We start from the raw sequence: 20,904 nt of genomic DNA, 5'->3' as shown, positions 1-20,904 counted from the left end.
AGGCTAATGAAAAGTAAGTGTTCTTATGGAAACTTACTTATTTCTTGTAAGCTATGGACTTATTGCACGGAGAGTGTATGTGTTCCCGTGTGCGTGCAAGAGAACCTTGCATAGCCACTGAGACCTTGTGATTAGAGAACAGAATTGCAAGACAATTGTACATTTCCATCGTGCTCTTGCTTACCACTCAGACTGTCTTAAATGCACAGCAGCCAGGAAGAGTCCTCGCAGACCAGATACCGCATTATTTAAACCACGGTTGGTTTGTTGACATTTGGAATCATTCTTTGCTGGGGGAGGGAGAGGGAGGGAGGCCGTCTTGTTTCTTGTGTGATATTTAGCAGCATCCCTGGTCTCTACCTACAAGAAGCCCTCAATCATGACATAGAAAAATGTTTTTAGGCATTGCCAAATGGGCCCTGGGGAACAAAATCACCCCTGGTTGACAACCACTGAATTAAATCTTACTTTCGAAGGGAAGGTAAAATTATTTCTACCATTCACCATCGTTAGTGTTAAAGTCTCCCTTATTTTTTCTTTTATCAGAAGAAACAGAAAGGACATTTTAAAATAGACTGTGGGTCAGAATGGTGAGTTATGTTTATAGGTAATAAAAAGCAAAGGGTTTCAAGAACCAGAAAGAGGAACCTAAAAATACAGGATCTATAAAGTCGGAAGCAGTGTAACAGCCCGAGAGCACTTAATGGTTGATATTGGCCATAGAAACTTGGGTAGCTCTAATACAAATCACTGTTTATGTGGGTAATTCTTTGGTCTTGGTATTGGGTTATAAGTCATTTTTACTGGCTAAAACATACTTATTGCTATTCCCTTCTCACCCCATGGCTTTTTAAAAATGTAAAACCAGGTTTGACGCCTTCCAGCCACGGTTGCCTTACTTCCTCATTTCTGTAAGCATGCAGCTCACAGAAATCTAGCAGGACGTCAAGGATCTCTCAGATTTTGTAGGGGTGCCAGGCTGGCTCAGTGGGTAGAGTGTGCGCCTCTTGATCTCGTGGCCATGATTTCGAGCCCCGCGTTGGGGGTAAAGATTACTCAAATAAGTAAACTTTAAAAAAAGAAAAAGATTTTCCTTTTTTTTTTAAATTTCAGTTCTGATTGGCCCAAAGCTAGTTTCTTTCAATTGGCTCCATAGGATTTTTTCCAAGCATGGCCCACTGGTTTTGTAACAATTCGGTTAACTGCTCTAGGATCTATCTATCTCTGTTTTTCTATAAAGGTCAGTTTCTCTAGCCAAGAGTGAGTGGTTTGCTTTCAAATCAATTTGCAAAGTGCTCTGGGTTTTCGAAAGGAGGAGGATGGCCGAACAGTGCTAACTAACAATGCCATAAAGGGTCATGCATTTAGGTATAGTTAACAACCAAGTACTCCTTTGAGGATGTGGGAATCTCCCTTTTTAAGTCTTTAAAAGATAACTTTTATCTGGATAAATTTTATTTTTTATATCCTCCACGAAACTCAAAAGATGCTTGAGTTGAACTAATCAAACAGGGACTTCTGGCAAGTTCAAACATTTCCCCAATGATTGGAGCACAGAAAGGTCACTTTCCCTGAAAACTTGCAAAAACTCTACCAAACTTGAGATGAGTGCGGAGAGCCTCTTCCACGGGCTGTATGTAGATAGCAGGCGTGTGTTCAAAATGACTCCCACAAGCTCTGTGCACAGGTGAGTCTCCCGTACACGACCCGCGCGGGCCCTATCCACGATTGGAAAGCACCACTCGACTCTTGGAGTCTCCAACGAGGAGACATTTCAGTGGAATATCTTACCATCTTGTTCTCATTTGAGTGCCCTGGCCCAGCATATCCATGTTTATGACCCACCCACCCCCATGCATTTCCCCCCAGATAAAAGGCTTTAATCTGGATGCCTTGACGCAGCCCTTTATCACGAAACCAAATATATAGCAATTTACTTTTGCTCCTTGTCACGCCCCATCTGTTGGCAGTGAGAGCACCCCGGTTCCCAGTGGTGTTTAGCTGGTCTCCAGCAGAAACCGGACCACACCCGCTGGAATTAACACCTGAGGTTTCTTTTCTCTCCTCAGCTCTCTGCACTGCAAGCCAAGGTCCACTATCTCAAGTTCCTCAGTGACCTTCGACTGTATGGGGGTCGTGTGTTCAAGGCAACGTTAGTGGTAATTACTTTTTCTTGCTTTCTCTCTCGGGAGCTACAGATGCCTGCAGAATGTCACTGCCATAGGCTGTCTTGAATGAGCTGCCTTTGACAAAAGCAAATCAGCTGTGAATCTTTTCCAGCCTTCATTTCTAATCGACTGCAGCACAGTCTGGAAATATCAGAAGAAATGTTAAACTAGATAGCGCCACTGCAGAATGCCCTAGAAAAAGAAATATGAAGAACCAAGAGAATCGATGCACTCTAACAATGGCCTTCTTTTAAATCATTGGGCCAGAAGTTGCTTTCATGCTAAAAAAGAAAAAAAAAGTCCTTATTTCTAAAAGTGTCTCATGATTATGAATATATGTGCTATGACAACATTTATTTTCTACATTATTCATAATTGATCAGCACCTCGAAGCAATCGTAATGCCTGGTTCTTCTAATTGGATGATTTAGTACAATATAATCGAGAAATACTTGCTAAAGAAAATGTAATCTTATAAGAACAGACTCTCAGGCTCAACTCTGCATGGTGCTTTAGAGGTCTAGGATTTTTAGGCTTTGTCCACATCTCTCAGCAGGCGGAAAAGCGCTCGGAAGTGACTCTCCTGGTTGGGCCCCGATATGGCATAAGCCACGTCATAAACACCAAAACCAATCTGGTGGCTCTTTTAGCCGACTTCAGCCACGTCAACAGAATCGAGATGTTTACCGAGGAGGACAGCTTGGTGCGGGTGGAGCTGCACGTGCTGGATGTGAAGGTAAATCTTTCAGCTGTTGACATGGCGCCTTGATCTGAATAGCTCATTTGTGATAACACCGCTAATATTTACAAAGCGGTTGACATTGTACTGTGGGCAGAGGATCAGAAATGTGAGGAGGTACAGAGAAAAATCACCCAACTCTGGCCCGAGGGCTCCAGTCCTCACTAAAGAGCCATGTAATCTGGGGAAAAGTTGCTCAGCTTCTTTATCTATACATGAGAAAGCCAACGAGTTCGTTTCTAAGGTCCGTTGTAGCTCCCGAGTGCATGAATCATAGAGAGTGGGAAGGTTTTTCCCTGCTAGCCTTCTAGAATATTCCTGTGCAGAGAGTCAGAGAGATTTTTCCCAACTTTGTTTAGAACTCCTGTTCGGCCCGTGTGTGTTTATTCTTTGGGGAAAGCTGAGCATTTCAGTCTGTCTTTTTGTGCTATAGCCATTAGTACTGACTGAACAGCAGGCCCCTATGAATGTCATGGCCATTCCATTTAAAACAACAATCTGACATAGTCCTCAAAGGGCAGAACTCGACTCCCGAAACAGAAGTTGACGGGAAATAATCCAGGTCCCCTGCACACAACCTTTTTGTCCCAGTAGTAGATGAGTCATTGGATTTTGGCCATGTTAACACATCTATGTTTCCATGGAGAAAAGGAAACCGTGTCAACCAGGAGGAGTGCTCTGAGAACAGGAGAGGGTTCTGTCTACACAGCAAATCGAAAAGACTCTGTGTACTCTGCAGCGGGAAGAAGTGACCACGGAAGGGAGAGTATGGAGTTCAGACATGGTGGCCATGGCTGGTGGCACCTCATGGCTGAGTCCAGGGGCTCCAGTTGACTTCACGGCAATGAAAGTGCAAGAATAGACTTGGGATTCCTGGCCCACTCCATGAGCAAAGATGCTAAGAACAATGGGCCCTTTGTAGAAAGAGTAGGGAGAAGAGTGAATTGGATGCAGTCATCACACACCTGATAACGGGATAATCTGACCCAACAGAAGTAGGTGGCAAGACCCTACTGGTGGTCTCCTGCTTATAGGAAAGAATTGTGGGATGCCTTGAGGGAAGACCTCAGTTGAAATGGAAAGAAAAGGCAGGTTATCAAGTAGTATGGGGGCTTTTGGTGGGATGTTAGATTCCACTAGCCAGGGCCGTCAAACGTGGCCAGGGTCCTATACCTGGGAGCGAAAGTAAGAGCTGGTCACCTCGACATTTCTGTGCCTCTCTGGGTGTCTGCTTTCATGTTGCTCCCTTATTCCTCTCAAGTTCCCTCTCTCTCACCAAGAACACACCAGCCAGTCTACCCTTCCTAATTCAAGGAGAAGAATTGCTTCAACTAACCACTTCCCTATATGCCCAAGACTCGTCTCCAATCATATATATGAGAGCCTCATTGTTTCCAGAAAGTTTTAGCAAGGCCTTTTCTCAACTCCCATCTCTGTTTTGCTCTCCTGTGAATTTACAATTTCTTTTTCAAGCATCCTTTTCCTGGATCTTTTTGACACTTTTCCTTCAGTCTTAGACGTAATTTCCACTTGAGTTTTTACTTCTTTTCAACACTAATTTTCACTATGAACCCAAATTTAATCTTCCTGTGATTTTTCAGCTTGCAGGTTCACATTTGGTAACTGCCTCCTTAACTGTCACTTTTTTAAAATATTAGCTCTTTGGAAACAAAACCAATGTCTACTTTTTTTCTCCCATTCCAATATTACTTGGGAAGATTTAAAATGTCCACGTTTTCAAGATGGTGTCACCTAAATGTTTTTCAGTAAGGCTCTCGGTGTTACTTCCGACCTTCTGTGTTTCTCCAATGAAATGGTTGCTCAGTAACTTTCTTTGTTATATTTCATAAGCACCAATGCAACTGTTGTCACCTGAGGGAGCTTATTAAGGAGGGATGACTTTAACCAAAATATTCTCTTTTGTGTAGCCCATCACACTCCTGATGGAATCATCAGATGCCATGAACCTGGCCTGCTTAACTGCTGGCTACTACCGGCTACTTGTGGATTCCAGGAGGTCAATATTTAACATGGCCAACAAGAAAAATACAGGGACCCAGGAAACAGGTATTCTCTTCCTAAACTCATGAAGCACTGACCCCCCCTTCCCCACCCCACCTGACAACAATAGGACGTTTCTTGAAAAGTTAAAATTGTACTCATACAAAAATCTAATGTCCAAATTTTATACAAAAGCCTTCAAATAATTCTGATATGGTCTAATTTTTTTTAATGAAAATGTCGATTTTTCCATCCTATTTTACTTGTCACTTGGAAATGCTGGGGAACGTGTTTCAAAGGGAATGATTTTCCTATTCTGAAGGTAGTAAGCATCAGTCTTTATGACTGAGTTTTTATTGCCTTGCTCTTCCAGAGGTCAGGATGCAGAGAATTAAGGATGGAATGCACAGTGGGAGTTGTGAACCCCCTCTTAGGGCTTTGCCCTCCTTAAGGGGCCCTAGGCCTAGATGTCTGGGCACCTCCTTCAATGTCAGACTTACATCCAGGGTTCTGGGAGCTCTGAGACCCACTGGAGGACTTAGGGATCACCCAGCACTTGGACTTGGGCCTCTAGAAGGAACCCTAGCAGCCATCTTAGCTCCGTAGTGGGAGCATGGAGATGGCAAAGGCATCAGACAAGTTGAGCCACTTGACGGGACAAGATAGCTCACAAGTGAGGACGAGGAGGGCTGCAGTATTTACAGCTTCTCTGAGAGTGGGTGCTTTTCATTTGCTTTAGAATTTGTTTTCTTTAGTGTTTGATTATTTTCTTCTGTCTACAGTAGACACTCAGTAAATGTGGCTGATGGACAGACACTAGCCCTCAAGCCAGAGCTGCCGACCCATGAAAAAATTATAATTGGGGGTTCCGTACTCAGGGTTTCTCTTAAAAGAAAGGGAAAATCTTAAGAACAAATTCCATTGTCACCGTTTCTGAAAGGGGGTGGGGGGAGGGAAAAATCCTCTCACTTTCAGACTTAGCAGAAAACGTAAATCATTATTCCCTAAATATCTTGTCCCTTGTAGACACACACAACCCAATAGGCTCGCGCACAGTTTATGATGATGGCCGGGTAGGGGGGAGCAGTTGGTCACAGGAAGCAGGGAAGCCTGAGAGAAAACGAGGGAGATGGACGAGGCATGCCAGAAGGCAACTTGGAATTACAAGTGGACGTGATCCGGCCCCACCTGGAAGTGTCTGGTTTTAATTTCTCTAAGTTTGGGTTTTCTCGTTTGTAAAATCGGGATCGAGAAGCTAGCTGGCAAGGGAAGGGTTTGGAAGGAACTTGTGTACAACACCTAAAAGGATGCCCGAGACTTCTGTCAACAAGGGGCAGGGAAGCAGGAGTGGGAGAACTTGAGAAGGAAGGTGACAGAAATGGAGAAAAGAAAGGAAGAGGGCGCCTGGGTGGCTCAGACGGTTAGGCGTCTGCCTTCGGCTCAGGTCATGATCCCAGGGTCCTGGGATCGAGTCCCGCATCGGGCTCCCTGCTCCTTGGGAGCCTGCTTCTCCCTCTGCTTCTCTCTCTCTCTCTCTCTCTGTCTCTCATGAATAAATAAATATATAAAATCTTAAAAAAAAAAAAGTTTAAAAAAAAGAAAAGAAAGGAAGAGAGACATAAGGCAAGGAAAGACCCTGAGACGTGCAAATGATCAAAAATAAACGGGAGGAAGAAGAAGGCCGTGGTGAGGGTGCACCGGCTCCGCTGGGGAACATTTGTGGGATCACACGTTTTCGAGCTAGGAGGTTTCGAGCAATTTCGCCCCAGCCTGGGAAATTCTGAAGATCAGTTCTGCGGTGTAACGTGACCCTTTTGCGTTGGAAAACCGGTTTTTGGCTTTTTATTTTCAAACCTTGAAGTTGGTCTTGAAAATAAAACCTTTTTTCCCCATAGACTGTTGAGATTGTACAGGTGCGGGAAGAAGACGAAACCTACAATTTCAAAGAGTCACAGTAATAAGGGCCTCCATTCTGTCCAGTTGGTAGTGAGTCACAGTGTAATGTTTGATCAGGTTTCGAGGGGGGAACACTATTATCACCATGGGGAAAGAATGGAACTTCAGCCTTTTGGTAACACTGAGAATGAGGGTTCCAGGTATCTCCCTCTTGCTGGGGGGTGTGAGGAACGTGCGTGTAAGCAGCGGGCGCTGAGGGAGAGAGCGGGCATGCTCCAAGGAGCACCTAGGTAACCTGAGCTGAGCAGCGGCCAGGGGCTTAGCACCCTCTCATGGTTGCAAGTTCTCTCTCCTCTTCAGAAACTCCCCCCACCACCCAAGAAGTGTAGAGAGTGAAGTCTGTTTGGACCCGTTCATCCCTGGTCCACACTGTCCTCCCACAAGATTGGGCCATGGTATAGACCCCAGTTCCTAACCCACATCCTTCTGTGTCTCTAAAATCATTCCAAAAGCCAAGTCAGTACACCCTTCTGGAAGGAAGCCAAGATTGAGTGTCTGTTTTCTTCCTATCTCAAATTGATCAGAGACCTTAGTCAGGATCTCTAATAAGGAACAGCAAGCCCCCATTTCTTCCCTATCTTGAAAATGAACCTTCAGTTACTTTCAGAATCCCTGAACCCACATATTTATGCATCTCTGAGCATTAGGAGGCTCTGAGGAAGTATCAGTCAGCCTGTTTTAGCCTGCTGATCTGTTCAGCTTTCATGTTGTCCTAAACCAGAAGTTGGCAAACTATGGCTCAGGGATCAAATCTTGTTCTTGTAAACGAAGTCTTATTGGTACTCAGCCGTGCACATTGTATTTGTTTCCTAGGGCTGCCATGACAGGTTATCGCAAACCCTGGGGTTTAACGTAACAGCAACTTACTCTCTCACAGTTCTGGTGGCTACAGGTCCAAAATCTAGGCGGCAGCAGGGCCATACTTCCTCCAAAGGCTCAAGGGGAGAATCTTTTCTTGCCTCTTCCAACTTCCAGGGGCCACCAGCATTCCTTGTGGCTGCATACCTCCAATCTCTGCTTCCGTCTTTACACAGCCTTCCCTGCTTTCCTGGGGGGCTTAAATTTCCCTCTGCTTTCCTCCTATGAGGACACGTGTTGTTGGATTTAAGGCCCACACAGATAATCCGGATGAACTCATCTCAAGATCCATAACTGAATTATACTTGCAAAGGCTCTTTTTTCAAATAAGGTCACATTCACAGAGTGGACATATCTTTTGAAGAGGCCACCATTCAACCCACTCTGTGCATATTTTTATGTGTCAGCGCTGGCTACTTCCGTGTTAGAACAGCAGAGTTGAGTGGTTGCTCGACTGAGCAGTTGGCCCACGAAACCTAAAAATGTCTACCATCTAGCCCTCCCTTTACAGGAACAATTTGCCAGCCACTAGTTTAAACCCAGAGCTCTGTCATAGCTTTGCTAAACTACTCTCTGTCTTCCAGCAATTCAATCTCCTGACATATGCGAGCGTGTGTTACACACACAGCCCCGCACACAGCCAGTCGTAATCGAAATTGTTCATAAAACAATGCTGAACCCCCACAGGTCTGTTTATCATAAGGTAACGTGTACATATGGTTCTTATGTAGCTCAGTGTCTTCAAAATTGTATCTTTACTTGCCATTCATGTGAAAATATATGCATTTAGCTAAAGGACTTGGAACAACGTTCAGCATTGAGTTTAATGTGTATAACTTGCGGGAAGCAAAAACATCTTGGGTAGAACTGATTTTTTTCCCGTATGTCTTGTACATCTGATGTCAGTATTATCCATGCCTAGGCCAGGGGGCAATTTGAGGGCACTAATGGGAGAATATGTGGCCCCAACATTTCCTCTGGAATCTACAAAGCAGTATTGACAGAATGACACACTGCCTTGTCTTGTTAAATGTCAGAGCAAAATTTCCACATCAAAATTCCCTACTGGAAGACCCTGGAGGAACAACCAAACCAATGATTTTTAAATTAGGGTTTTGCAATTTTAATTCATGAGGAACATCAAACAAATCTTCAGGAGTTCTCCTGATACCAATAAAAACTGAAGTTAGCCAAACTGTTAACTATGCTTAGAAATAGCAGAGAGGGAAAAAAGAAAAGAGAAGAAATAGGGACACCTGGGTGGCTCAGTTGTTAAGCATCTGCCTTCGGCTCAGGTCATGATCCCAGGATCCTGGGATCGAGCCCCACATTGGGCTCCCTGCTCTGCGGGAAGCCTGCTTCTCCCTCTCCCACTCGCCCTGCTTGTGTTCCCTCTCTCGCTGTGTCTCTCTCTGTCAAACAAATAAATAAAATCTTAAAAAAAAAATCTTTAAAAAAAGAGAAGAAATAGTAGAGAGAAGCACATTACCTGTGATGTGCTCCACGTTATGCAATCATACACGTGTGCGTATGCATAACCTTTATGCGTGAATATCTTAACACCCACCAGGATATACAAAGGCTGAAATAGAGGTTTTTGTGCTATCGTTACAATATTATCGTATTTTTATGTATGCATATATTAGATTATTTTTATTGTGACATTATTACGTTATCATTACAATATTTCCTAAAATATGTGGTGGAAGTATGAGGTTCCTTAACTTTCTCTTAACTCAATGAGGAAAAAGTCCAACATCTTCGTCCACAAAGTGGGGGATGTCAGATCTCGCTTTACCGAGAAAAGGGGAATCTATTTTCTGGAATGACAACTGATTGGACTGTGGCCTTTAAGGAATTTGAAAGGCATTTTGTATATTCCCATTGGTAGACAGAAATGAGGTCTTCTAATAATAGAACCAAGGGTCAGATGGAGTTAAGCTGTAGTTCCCTTTTCTCGGATGGTATTCTTTTTTTATCAAATAGCAATTATATTTCGTGCAGGATTGATTTTGTTAAGGTCAGTTCTCCTAACCAGGAAATCCTGACACCGGAAGCCTCAATCAACTGGTACCATATCCGGAATGCTGCATGACCATATTTACAAAAGTGATGATGCTACAAGCCATGAAATTAAGAAACCAGGCCTCACAGTAATGTTGTCTTTGCATGATTCTTTCTCCTTAGGAACTGAAAATAAAGGAAAGCATAACCTCCTTGGCCCCGATTGGAACTGTATACCCCAGATGACGACCTTTATCGGCGAAGGGGAGCAAGAAGCCCAAATAACATATATAGATTCAAAACAGAAGACGGTCGATATTTCGGATGGCACCTTGTGTCCCAAAGACCACCGGCACCTGTATATAGACAACACCTATAATCCAGACGAACTCAACCAGCCGCTGACCCAGCCGGGAGATGCTCCATGTGAGGCCGACTACAGGACTCTAGCTCAGCGGTCCCTGTTGACCCTCTCAGGACCAGAAACACTAAAGAAAGCCCAGGAGTCTCCGAGAGGAGCTAAAGTGTCCTTTATTTTCGGAGATCTCGCCTTGGATGATGGCATGAATCCCCCGACTCTCGGCTACGATAGACTATTGGAGGAGAGCCCAGAACTGCTGGAGAAGCAGAGGAATCTCTACATCGGCAGTGCCAATGACATGAAGGGCCTGGATCTCGCTCCTGATGCTGAGAGCATCCAGTTTGTGGCAAATTCCGTTTATGCAAACATAGGTGATGTCAAAAACTTCGAGGCTGCCGAGGGGATAGAGGAGCCCCTCCTGCACGACATCTGTTATGCAGAAAACACCGACGATGCAGAGGACGAGGATGAGGTGAGCTGTGAGGAGGACCTCGTGGTGGGAGAGATGAACCAGCCAGCCATCCTCAACCTGTCTGGGTCAAGCGATGACATCATTGACCTCACGTCCCTGCCCCCTCCAGAAGGGGATGACAATGAGGATGACTTCCTGTTGCGTTCCTTGAACATGGCCATCGCCGCACCCCCACCTGGCTTTCGAGATAGTTCAGATGAGGAGGACTCCCAGAGCCAGGCAGCCTCCTTCCTCGAGGACAAGGAGCCAGGCAGAAGTCTGCAAAGTGACGAGATCCCCGTGTCCCTCATTGACGCTGTGCCCACCAGCGCTGAGGGCAAGTGTGAGAAGGGCCTGGATAACACCGTGGTTTCCACCCTGGAAGCTCTAGAAGCTCTGTCCGTGTCAGAAGAACAGCAGACCAGTGACAATTCAGGTTCTTTCACGATTGTTACATTTATTCACTGATAACCATGCATTGCATCCTCTCAAGCCATTTACCCCTGAAGTCCTGTTATGTGCTGTTCTCCATTTCACGCATGTCCCGTTTCATAAGTGTGTTGAAACTACCATCGTGGGTTTTTTGTGTACGTGGTTTCCTTCGTTTTTTTGTTTTTTGTTTTTTTAAATATGTGGCACGTATTTTTCCCCATTTCTGGAACAATTGTGCAATAAACTCAGAGTCCTTACTGCAAAGGGAAAACCTTGGTTTTTTGTTTGTCTTTTGTTGTTGTTGTTTTATAATAACGAGTCCCATTTTCTTACGTGTCTCCTAATGCCTCTGATGCATCCATTAATCGGCTCTTGTCTTTTACGGCATGCAGGTGTAGCCATCTTGCGGGCTTATAGTCCCGAGTCTTCGTCAGACTCGGGCAATGAGACTAACTCTTCTGAAATGACTGAGAGCTCTGAACTGGCCACAGCACAGAAGCAGTCAGAAAGCCTCTCCCGCATGTTCTTGGCCACTCACGAAGGCTACCACCCCCTTGCAGAGGAGCAGACCGAGTTCCCCACCTCCAAAACCCCTGCCGGGGGCTTGCCTCCCAAGTCCTCCCACGCCCTGGCCACCCGCCCAGTGACTGACCTCCCGCCCAAAGTTGTGCCTTCCAAGCAGATCCTTCACCCAGACCCCATGGAGATGGAGCCTGAAACCATGGAGACCAAGTCGGTCACCGACTATTTTAGCAAACTGCACATGGGGTCGGTGGTGTATTCCTGCACCAGCAAAAGGAAAAGCAAGCTGGCCGATGGGGAGGGGAAGGCAGCCCCTAGTGCAAACATGCCAGGGAAAAAGCAGCAGGGGACCAAAACGGCCGAGGCAGAGGAGGAAGCCAAAGGTAAATTTGGTACTGTGTCTTCAAGGGACGGTCAACACCTAAGCACTTTTAACCTGGAAAGAACTGCCTTTCGCAAGGACAGCCAAAGATGGTACATGGCCGCTGAGGGGGCGGTGGCCGAGCAAAGTGGATTGGAAGCGGCAACGGGGATAACGTTTCCGAGAGCTTCTGGTCTGGGGACAAGGGAGGCGGAAGAGAAGGATGAAGGGGCTCCCGATGGAGAAGCCAGTGAGGTTTCAGCACTTGGCCAACGGGACCACTTCTTAACTGACGTGACCTGTGTATCTTCAGCCAAAGACTTAGATAACCCCGAGGATACTGACCCGTCCACCTGTGACCATCCTTCCAAGCTTCCCGAGGCGGAAGAGAGCGTGGCCCGCCTTTGTGACTACCACTTGGCCAAGCGGATGTCATCGTTACAAGGCGAGTGCCATTTTTCTCTACAGAGCTCTCAAGGCTCGTCAGCGGAGGCGGGCTGTAGTACCTGTGCCGCACCTGTGGAGGCCCCACTCTGCCCCACTATGGGGAAGCACCTGATGCCCGAGACTTCAGGGAAAGGCATGAGTTACGTTCCTTCTGAGGAGAGAGCCGCTGGGCTGCCCGCCCACGGAGCCACCTTTAAGGAATTACACCCCCAGACGGAAGGGATGTGTCCGCGGATGACAGTGCCCGCCCTGCACACAGCTATTAATGCGGAACCCCTGTTTGGCACTTTGAGAGATGGATGTCATCGACTCCCCAAGATTAAGGAAACCACAGGTACAGCAATGATGGATTTAGCGCTTTGCATTACACCCCAGAAGCATGTAAGCCAGATTTACAACAAACCTAAAAATATAAAGTCTGGAAGAAAACTAAAAGTTAGAATTTTGTTTAAAGGCTGCAGAACTGTGGCCAGGTTAACTATCAATCATTGATTCCACCCCCGCCCCCCCCACCTTCCCTGTGTTTAGTGAACACTGAAGTTCCTAGATCAGGAACAATGTGGAAATGGCGTCCACTCTTGAGAATCTTGCTGTGTACTAGCTTCCAAAATGTGGTGGAGCAATACATTTTTTTCCTAAAGTCTAAATGTAGATTTTTAGCAGCGTTCAGCAGGACTTTTGGTTACAAGACAGTATGACGTAGAGTCCCAAGAGCTTGATGTCCCTCTCAAGATCTCGAATTTCTATTTTTGCCATTTCGTTATTGAGGGGCAAGGAAGAATAGAGCAGGGTAGCGGGGAGATCAAAGGGGTTGGGGAAGACCACTTGCCCTTCAGCAATACTTAACATCCCTCCCTACTCTGTAAGACTCTCTTAGAGGCGTGTTCTGCAGTATCTGGTGTCAGGAAGGCTCTGGGGGTACGCACGACGAGCTGCTTTATTTTCCCCAAAAGAATAAAATATAAGCACAGGTAGAAACAAGAACACAGCCACCTTCTGTGCCCATCTTCACCATTCTGCCACCCAGTGGGCACACATTCCTCTCACCGATCCACTCGGCCAGCCGTCACGTGGCAAAAACCAGATGTTCTTTCATACTCTCAAATATCAAAGTATATCAACAGTGTTGCTTCCGTACTAGGTCAGTAGATGGTAGGGAGAGCTTACCTTGGTTCGTTTGCAGCCCTTTTAAGATGATCTCCTTTCACAAAACCCACCACTGGCATCCCCTGCCTTGGGAAACTGGTCTATGAATGTTCCTTAACTTGTCACTCCGCTAGCATCTTGACATCTAATTAAAGCATCCTGTTTACTCTTTCATGGTTTACAAAGAGCTTTCCCCTAACTTCCCTCTTCTCACAAAAATTCTGTGAGGCAGAAATATTTTCTTCACATAACAGCTTTTTTTAAATTTTTTTTAATTTAAATTCACATGACAACTTTTTTTTTTAAGATTTTTATTTATTTATTTATTTATTTGACAGAGAGAGAGAGACACAGCGAGAGAGGGAACACAAGCAGGGAGAGTGTGAGAGGGAGAAGCAGGCTTCCTGCCTAGCAGTGAGCCTGATGTGGGGCTCAGTCCCAGGACCTGGGGATCATGACCTGACCCGAAGGCAGATGCTTAATGACTGAGCCACCCAGGGGCCCCTCACATGACAACTTTTTTGAGAAAAGCTGGGCAACTCGCCCAGGGTCTCTGCTTCAAACCCAGTACCAGGCAGACCTCGTGGGGTCCTCTTAAAAAGTTGACCTTGTTTACTTTGCATTCATTAAATTAGACCATTAAAAAAAAAAAAGATAACTGATGCCAGAATTAACCTAACTCCCTTGAAATGAAACTTCAATGTCATAAATATGTTTGCATAGTCGAGATCTAGGAGGTATGTTTTCTAATTACGTGTCTAAACGCTGATAGATAAATACTGGGGGCAAGGCAAGTCATGAAACGCCATGGTCTCTGAAAACGACTGTGATTGCTAGCCAATTCCAAAGAAATCCATAGTTTCAGAAATAACAGATTCCCTGAATTTCTTGAAATGTGTTGAAATGGAAATCTGATGAGATCTCAGGAGGCAGTCTTTGAAAAGGCGGGTGACCCTGACAAATGGCCGCCCTTCTAGAGTGCATCCTCGGGCAATGACAAACAGCACGTAGAGATTCAGTGAAAATGACCACCCATGAGATGCTTAATGATTCTCTCTGTTTCTCTGCTACCCCTAGTGTAGCTTTGACAGAGCCTGGGAAGGAGAGACGAGGAGGCATGCCTTCAGCTTGGTCTCAACATCCTGAAGCTGATCCCATCCTGCTACCATCAAACATTCACTCGGAATCAAAGGTGCCAATTCCAAATCAAGACCCTAATGATTTCTCCCAAGCAAATCTGGCATACGGAGAGGCTGTGAACTGGCGGCCACTGGATCTGAGAGGGGGGAGCCTCGGAACACCCCCCAGCCAGAGGGCTCTGAGGCGTAGCAGCAGTATCCTCTTGGGATCTGTAGGTTCGGAGACCTTCCAAGAGAGAACCAAGGGTGCGGTCAGCTTAAAGTGTCCAGGTGTCACGGAAGCACAGGAGGCCAGCTCGGAAAGGCGAGCAGAACTCCCCCTGGGGAAGAAGCTCACCAAAAGTTTTTCCCAAAGCTCGATGTTCTTTAGCTCCGAGGGGAAAGTTCACAAAAGGTCCCCGGTGGCTCACAAAGACTCAAAGCTGTATAGGACATTACCCTTGCGCAAGCTGGAAGGCAGCAATTGGAGATGCCGGGGACCTTTCAGCTACTGCTTCCTGAACCGAGGGCAGGATGAAGACGGCGATGAGGATGAAGAGGAGGGAGAGGCCACACGCCAGGTCTCTTGCCTCTTTCGACCACAGATGACTCAAGCCATGCCAGAACCAATCAGCCCACCTCTGGCTGTTGGGATTCAGAAGCAAGGAGGGGAGCTGACCAGAGGGTCAGTGCTGAAGGTCTGGGCAGACGACCTGACTGGCCCAGAGGATGCGGACTTTAGCAACCTGGCCTTCGATGCCCGGATTGCAAGAATCAATGCCCTAAAAGAGAGCACGTATGCAATGCCTGATGGGTTCCTTGCAGCCCAAAACGATGCCAATGAGTTGCTCTGCCTTGTCAGGGCAACAAAGGGGAAGAGAGAGGAGTCACGCCCTGAAGCATATGACCTTACGCTTTCTCAGTACAAGCAGCTGTTGTCCATCGAGTCCAGACAGTTGGGAAGTGCCTGTAGGAAACTGGCGATGGCCGAGAAAAGCCCAGAGGAGATGCTCCTAGCTATGACTTCCAGCTTTCAAGTGCTCTGTTGCCTAACGGAAGCTTGCATGCGATTAGTGAAGGTCGTGAACTCAGAAACACAGCGGCAGGAAATCGTAGCAAAGATCAATGAAGTGGTCATAAACTATATTTGTCTCCTGAAAGCTGCAGAGGCAGCCACTGGAAAGACCAGTGGGGATCCTAATGTTGGACTCTCGGCGCGACATTCAACCACCATGGCCGCCCTCGTAAGCACACTAATGCGTTCTCTCAAGATGCTTTTAAATAAATAAAGTATGAAAGTCACATCATAACCTACCTTTGCAAAGCCATACATGAACGTTTATTTACTTTATGTGTACGATGAACAGATGTCTCCTTTCTTCTCTCTGTATATTTTGTTATTTTATATAAAATAGGAGATAAAAGTCACACTGATGAAATGTTGAAATGTACTAATCAGACGTATTCTGTTTATATTATACATATATATACATGAAAAAGAAATATCCAAGAAAGTGATGACATTTGGCTATTTTTCATATAATTGAAACTCCAGGTATATGATGTGAAGTTTTCAATTCTACCGTGTTAGAGCAAAACAATGAATCCTATCCCCTTTCCCTCCCAAGCGGATACTTGGAGACCATATCATTCATGCTTAGAAGTTAAAAGAGAAAGAGAGAGAGAGAGAAAGAAATCACAATGTATATAAAACAGTACTTATGTTTTAAAATTACAATTTTTAAGCATTGGAAATAGCAAAGAAGACATTTAAGATCCAAGAAGCTATTATGAATTAATAGAGAATATATATAATAAATCAATTTTTTGCTCATAGTGTTTGGTTATCTGATGCTTTCTTCCAGGAATCCTACATAAAATTTAATTTTGGCTTATGCCATTTGAACTAGAAATTGGGGTGCGGCGGATTCTATTGTGTCACTAGAAATGCTCTTCATGATGTTTCTATAATTAAAATACTTCCCAAATAGAGGAAGAGAGGTAACGATGGGCAGGTTCCTAGGCAATACCTAGAGTTAGAGATTATCTAATTACATAAAATGAAAGGAATGAATAACATCAAAATTAAAATGTTTGATGGAAAGAGAGCTCTCCTTTGATTTAATGTCAAAATATATAAACCAAAGACGTCATCTTCCTCCCCACCCCAACTCAACCGTGAAACTTAGAATTCCATTAAGAGTGACAGAACATTTAGTGAAGTATTTGCAAAATTACAAAAAGCCACAATCAAGGATCATCGGAGTCAGTGCAGATCCAGTCCTATAAAGCGGACGGGACACCAGCCTGTGAGGCACGGCTCTCCACATAGAGCTTTGTGCATCACCTCTACAGGGCCAATGCTTCCAACCAAATTCGGAATCCCAGCCTAACATTGGGACAGTTTCAAATCCGGAATGTTCCAGAAAATCAGGGAGAGATGGCTCCTCTAATATAGAAGCCATGATAAAGTATTCAGTAGAAGTTCTCATTTGGCTTGGTAGATAGAAATAGGAAAGCTGGGCGGAAAACAAACAAGTGGTAAATTTGACCACTTCCGGTGAAACTGATGGAACATAAAGAAGTTTTCAGAACTGTCCTCTGTCTACAAATGTATCTTTGGGTCAAAGCAAAAGGATGCAAGCCGCAATTGTCAAATAAAATAGATATGTACATATGTACTTCATGGGTCATTTAGTGCTTAAGCTCCGCCTACTCCTGTTTATGTAGATGGCTCCTTAAAAGATGACAGGAGTATGCCAGGTGCAAATACTTCATTCTTGTAGCCTACTGGGCAGGAGGTGTAACAGTCTGTAGTTGCTATCTCTTCTCATCAGTCGTTCCATAGAGATTCCATCACAAAAGTCACACATATTTCTAGATGGTAGCAAACAAAAGGAGTTTAGCTGTGTGTTATTATAAATAATGTTTAAATAATACAACATTATTTTCTTATAATTATAAATATTGGTGTTTGATATTGATAAATATTAATGGTGTTTACTGTGGAAATTTTTGGTAAATATTCTGTGCACTAAAATGCTAACATTAATAGGATGTGTGTTCTATGTCAGACAATGTGCTAAGCATATCACATATATTTAACCATCAGAACAATCTTATGGTTTGGACACTGTTGTTAATTCCCTACGGAGGCGATATGGTTGAATCGTTAAGGACATGGGGCCTGGGGTCAGAAACTTCTTGATTTACATCTGGACTCTGCCATTTTCTACCCCTTTCATCTTGGGAAAGTTAATGTTTTCTAAACCTCGATTTCCTTATAGTAAAACGAAAATCTCTTTCCATAGGATTGTCACGACTTTTAAGTACAATCACGTGTGTGAAGGTTTTACTGCATTACCCAGCAGAGTAAACACTTTAATGTTAAGATAATTTAATCATAGTCATTACGTCAAATATATTGCCCAAGATAACGTGTGGGAGATGTTTGCTTTATATGCATATTGTCTCCTGCCTGTATGTGCAGGATGCATTATGTGCGTTGCATGTGTCTAAAAGGAGCGTACAAGGAAGTGGTGATCCTTGTTCAAATCCTATCCAGTTAGAACAGCTTTTAGTCCATTCCAGTTCTTTGAGAGGCCTCAGTGAAGCAGCTCTGGGTCTTTCCAGATCATCTCCCATTACCTATGGGTGCTCCAGTACATTTCTCTTACAAACAAACTCTTTAGTACTTCGAAAACCTCAAGCCCCCCCCCCACCAATTCACTACACATGGGGCTCCTGAGTGGGGTCCAGGTCCACTAGAGTGTAGGAAGAACATGTTAGAATGATCCTTGTGTTTATTTTTATCTAGCCTTTTTTATGTTTGTGTATGTTTTATAATGGCATAATAGTATGGTGGTATATGTACATCATTTTAAATAAATAAATCAATTAATAAGCATATGCCTGGTGCATGTATGCAAAAATCTTGTCGCAGGTAGGGTTGCATTCACACAAGTTGGGAGACCACTGAACTAGAGAATAAAACTTCCTTGTAACCCGAGGTCCTTTTTTTTTAAAGATTTGTTTATTTTAGAGAGAGGGGGAGAGCACGCGTGGGCGGGGGGAGGGGCAGAGAGAGAGAAAAGCAGACTCCCCACTGAGCACAGAGCCCGTCGGTGGGGCTCCATCCCAGAACCCCGAGATCACAACCTGAGCCAAAACCAAGAGTCGGCCGCGGGACTGACTACGCCACCCAGGCGCCCCTGTACTCGCGGTCCTTTCTATTTAGTCCCCAGCCTGGTTTTCCGCGTGTATCACTATTAATCTTTTATTCTAAAACTTTGAAACATATACAAAAGTAGACACAATCATATAATGAATCGGTATGTACTTCTCACACACCAATTCATTTAGTAAGAACTTCTTACAGATAACTTTTAAACATAACCACAATGCCATTTTCACACTTTCAAAAATCAATAATTTCCTAATGTTATCAAGTAAATATTAGAGAAGTAAGTAACGAGGAAAGTGAAAATTCCTATAGACCCAACCCCCAAAGAGAGTCCTTGTCAATAACATAGGGCATCTTCTTTCAACTTCATACTTATATATATTGATGTTAGTATTATTGTCTGGGTTTGAGTTTAACATTTGACTCTGAGTTGGTCTGACTGCAATTGCCCCTCTAGCTGAGTCCTCATTCCAGCATATTTTATGTACGTGGACTGGCCAGAAGGGGTATGATGGACGTGGAAAGACAGTACTCAGGTGAACAACCACCACAGCATTAGGCTTCTAGTAAAATCCAACAAGTAGTGCAGTTGCTTCAGACATTGAAATTAACACAGACCCCCTAGGCCCAACTGGAATCAGTCTAATCGCAAAATAAATTACTTTCCAGAAAAGAAAGACTAACAAATACTGGAATGACCAGTACAGCAACACTGCAATGGATCAATTCCCTTTGCTATGAATTTCATCTTCCATGATGATTGGTCTTAGAAAGACAGTCTTTATTTATGTTCCTTTTTCATGTATTTCCAAATGCCAGTTATTCTCTGAATGATACTTCTGAGCTACTCAGGATGTCACTCGGATTTATTTCTCCTGGATTACTCTTGGTTTGGCAATGGGAGAAGTCCACTCTCTTTGACTGGTTTACCAGTCATAATTGTGTTAACTGATTTTGAAATTGGGAAATGAGCAAATCGGCTCTGTTCGGGTGATTCCTTATCTTTTCCAAACATTTAGAAATCTTCATAAGGATCAAAATACATATATTACATTGTTTCTCTCTAACCTGATTTTGTCTCCGCATTTAGGGGGGTGGAGGGGTGCTCAGAGGTGGGAGGTGTCTGAGGAGCTCTGTGTTGGGGGGAGGATAAGACTAGTTTTCAGTTTGATTTTATGGATTCCAGTGCTAGTTTCCCCTGTGGCAGTCCAAAAACTATGATAAAACGTTCTCTATATAACATCCCAAATCTTCCTTCAGAGTTAACATTGCAGAGATAGCTTCTCTGCTTTGAAAGATCAGTCAGAATCTAACCTTTTGAACTGAATTTTTATTCATAAGAACTTGAACATCACTAAGCTGGGTACTTTTTAATTATCTCCCTGTTCTCTGGCCTATCCCACTCACTTTTTAATTTCAAAGCTTATACATAGGAAATCCATGTCTTTATCAAATGTTTCTGCTGCACAAAATAATGGAATGAATTAAATCCTGGGTCACTGAAATAAGTAGATAGCCAGTTATCCCACATAGCTTATTTCACCATTCAACTTGAAATTAACCTCCTGCCTTCAGCTGAACTTTCTCCAATCTTGCCTCTGTATTTATAATCGCATCTCAATTTTCTGTTACACATTAACCTCAAAGCATTGAGTTGTTTGTGAGTTTGTTTGGGTTTTTTGTTGTTGTTGTTGTTGTTCTACCTGTTAATTCTCATTTTCTACTCTCCAGTCTGGACCAAAATTCTGGTTGCGGCATTGTCATTCACAACTTTAGGCAGAATTAGCTTTGGCAATGGAGGTATGTGGGATTTGGGAAGCTGAGCCTTCTTAATAACTTCCAACTAAGTAATATTTCTGTTTTCACTTTGATTAGTACCTTTTGCACGTTCTGCCCTTTCACTAAATGATCCCTGACTCCTTTCTGTCACCCACTTAAAAGAGGCAAGATGAGTCCGTTCATTCATTCCTAATCTGGGCAAACACTGCTAGGGGCTGGAGGTGAGATACAATGGTGAATGACTGACATGGTCCTTGCCAAAAATGGAGCACCCATTCTAGAACGGGTCATTCCTCAAGAAAGGAGGGGCTCAGAGCGAGTCAGCATTGCAGGCAGTCTCCACTTTGCATGGCATCACAGGACCGCAAAGATGACCAA

At 44.2% G+C, this 20,904-nt stretch overlaps 1 protein-coding gene across 14 annotated transcripts in view; it reads left to right on the top strand.

The window, feature by feature from the left end:
- FRMPD4 (FERM and PDZ domain containing 4) overlaps nt 1-18,573 on the top strand; it is an 829,477-nt gene extending 810,904 nt beyond the window's left edge. For 12 of the 14 annotated variants that reach the window (XM_078064492.1, XM_078064491.1, XM_078064504.1 and 9 more), the window contains 6 exons: nt 2,070-2,159; nt 2,722-2,904; nt 4,836-4,974; nt 9,910-10,974; nt 11,363-12,634; nt 14,529-18,573. In XM_078064492.1, the coding sequence (XP_077920618.1) occupies nt 2,070-2,159; nt 2,722-2,904; nt 4,836-4,974; nt 9,910-10,974; nt 11,363-12,634; nt 14,529-15,853 (4,074 nt within the window). In that variant the 3' untranslated portion in view covers nt 15,854-18,573. Of the gene's footprint in view, nt 1-2,069; nt 2,160-2,721; nt 2,905-4,835; nt 4,975-9,909; nt 10,975-11,362; nt 12,635-14,523 lie in introns of all 14 variants that reach the window. The other 2 variants (XM_078064493.1, XM_078064505.1) reach the window with 2 other exon arrangements.
- Nucleotides 18,574-20,904: the final 2,331 nt, after the last annotated feature.

The sequence above is a fragment of the Halichoerus grypus genome, chromosome X (genome assembly GCF_964656455.1).
Source record: "Halichoerus grypus chromosome X, mHalGry1.hap1.1, whole genome shotgun sequence".
Classification (NCBI taxonomy): Eukaryota; Metazoa; Chordata; class Mammalia; order Carnivora; family Phocidae; genus Halichoerus; species Halichoerus grypus.
Note: the sequence above shows the minus strand (reverse complement) of the source record. Positions and strands in the feature narration are given on the sequence as shown.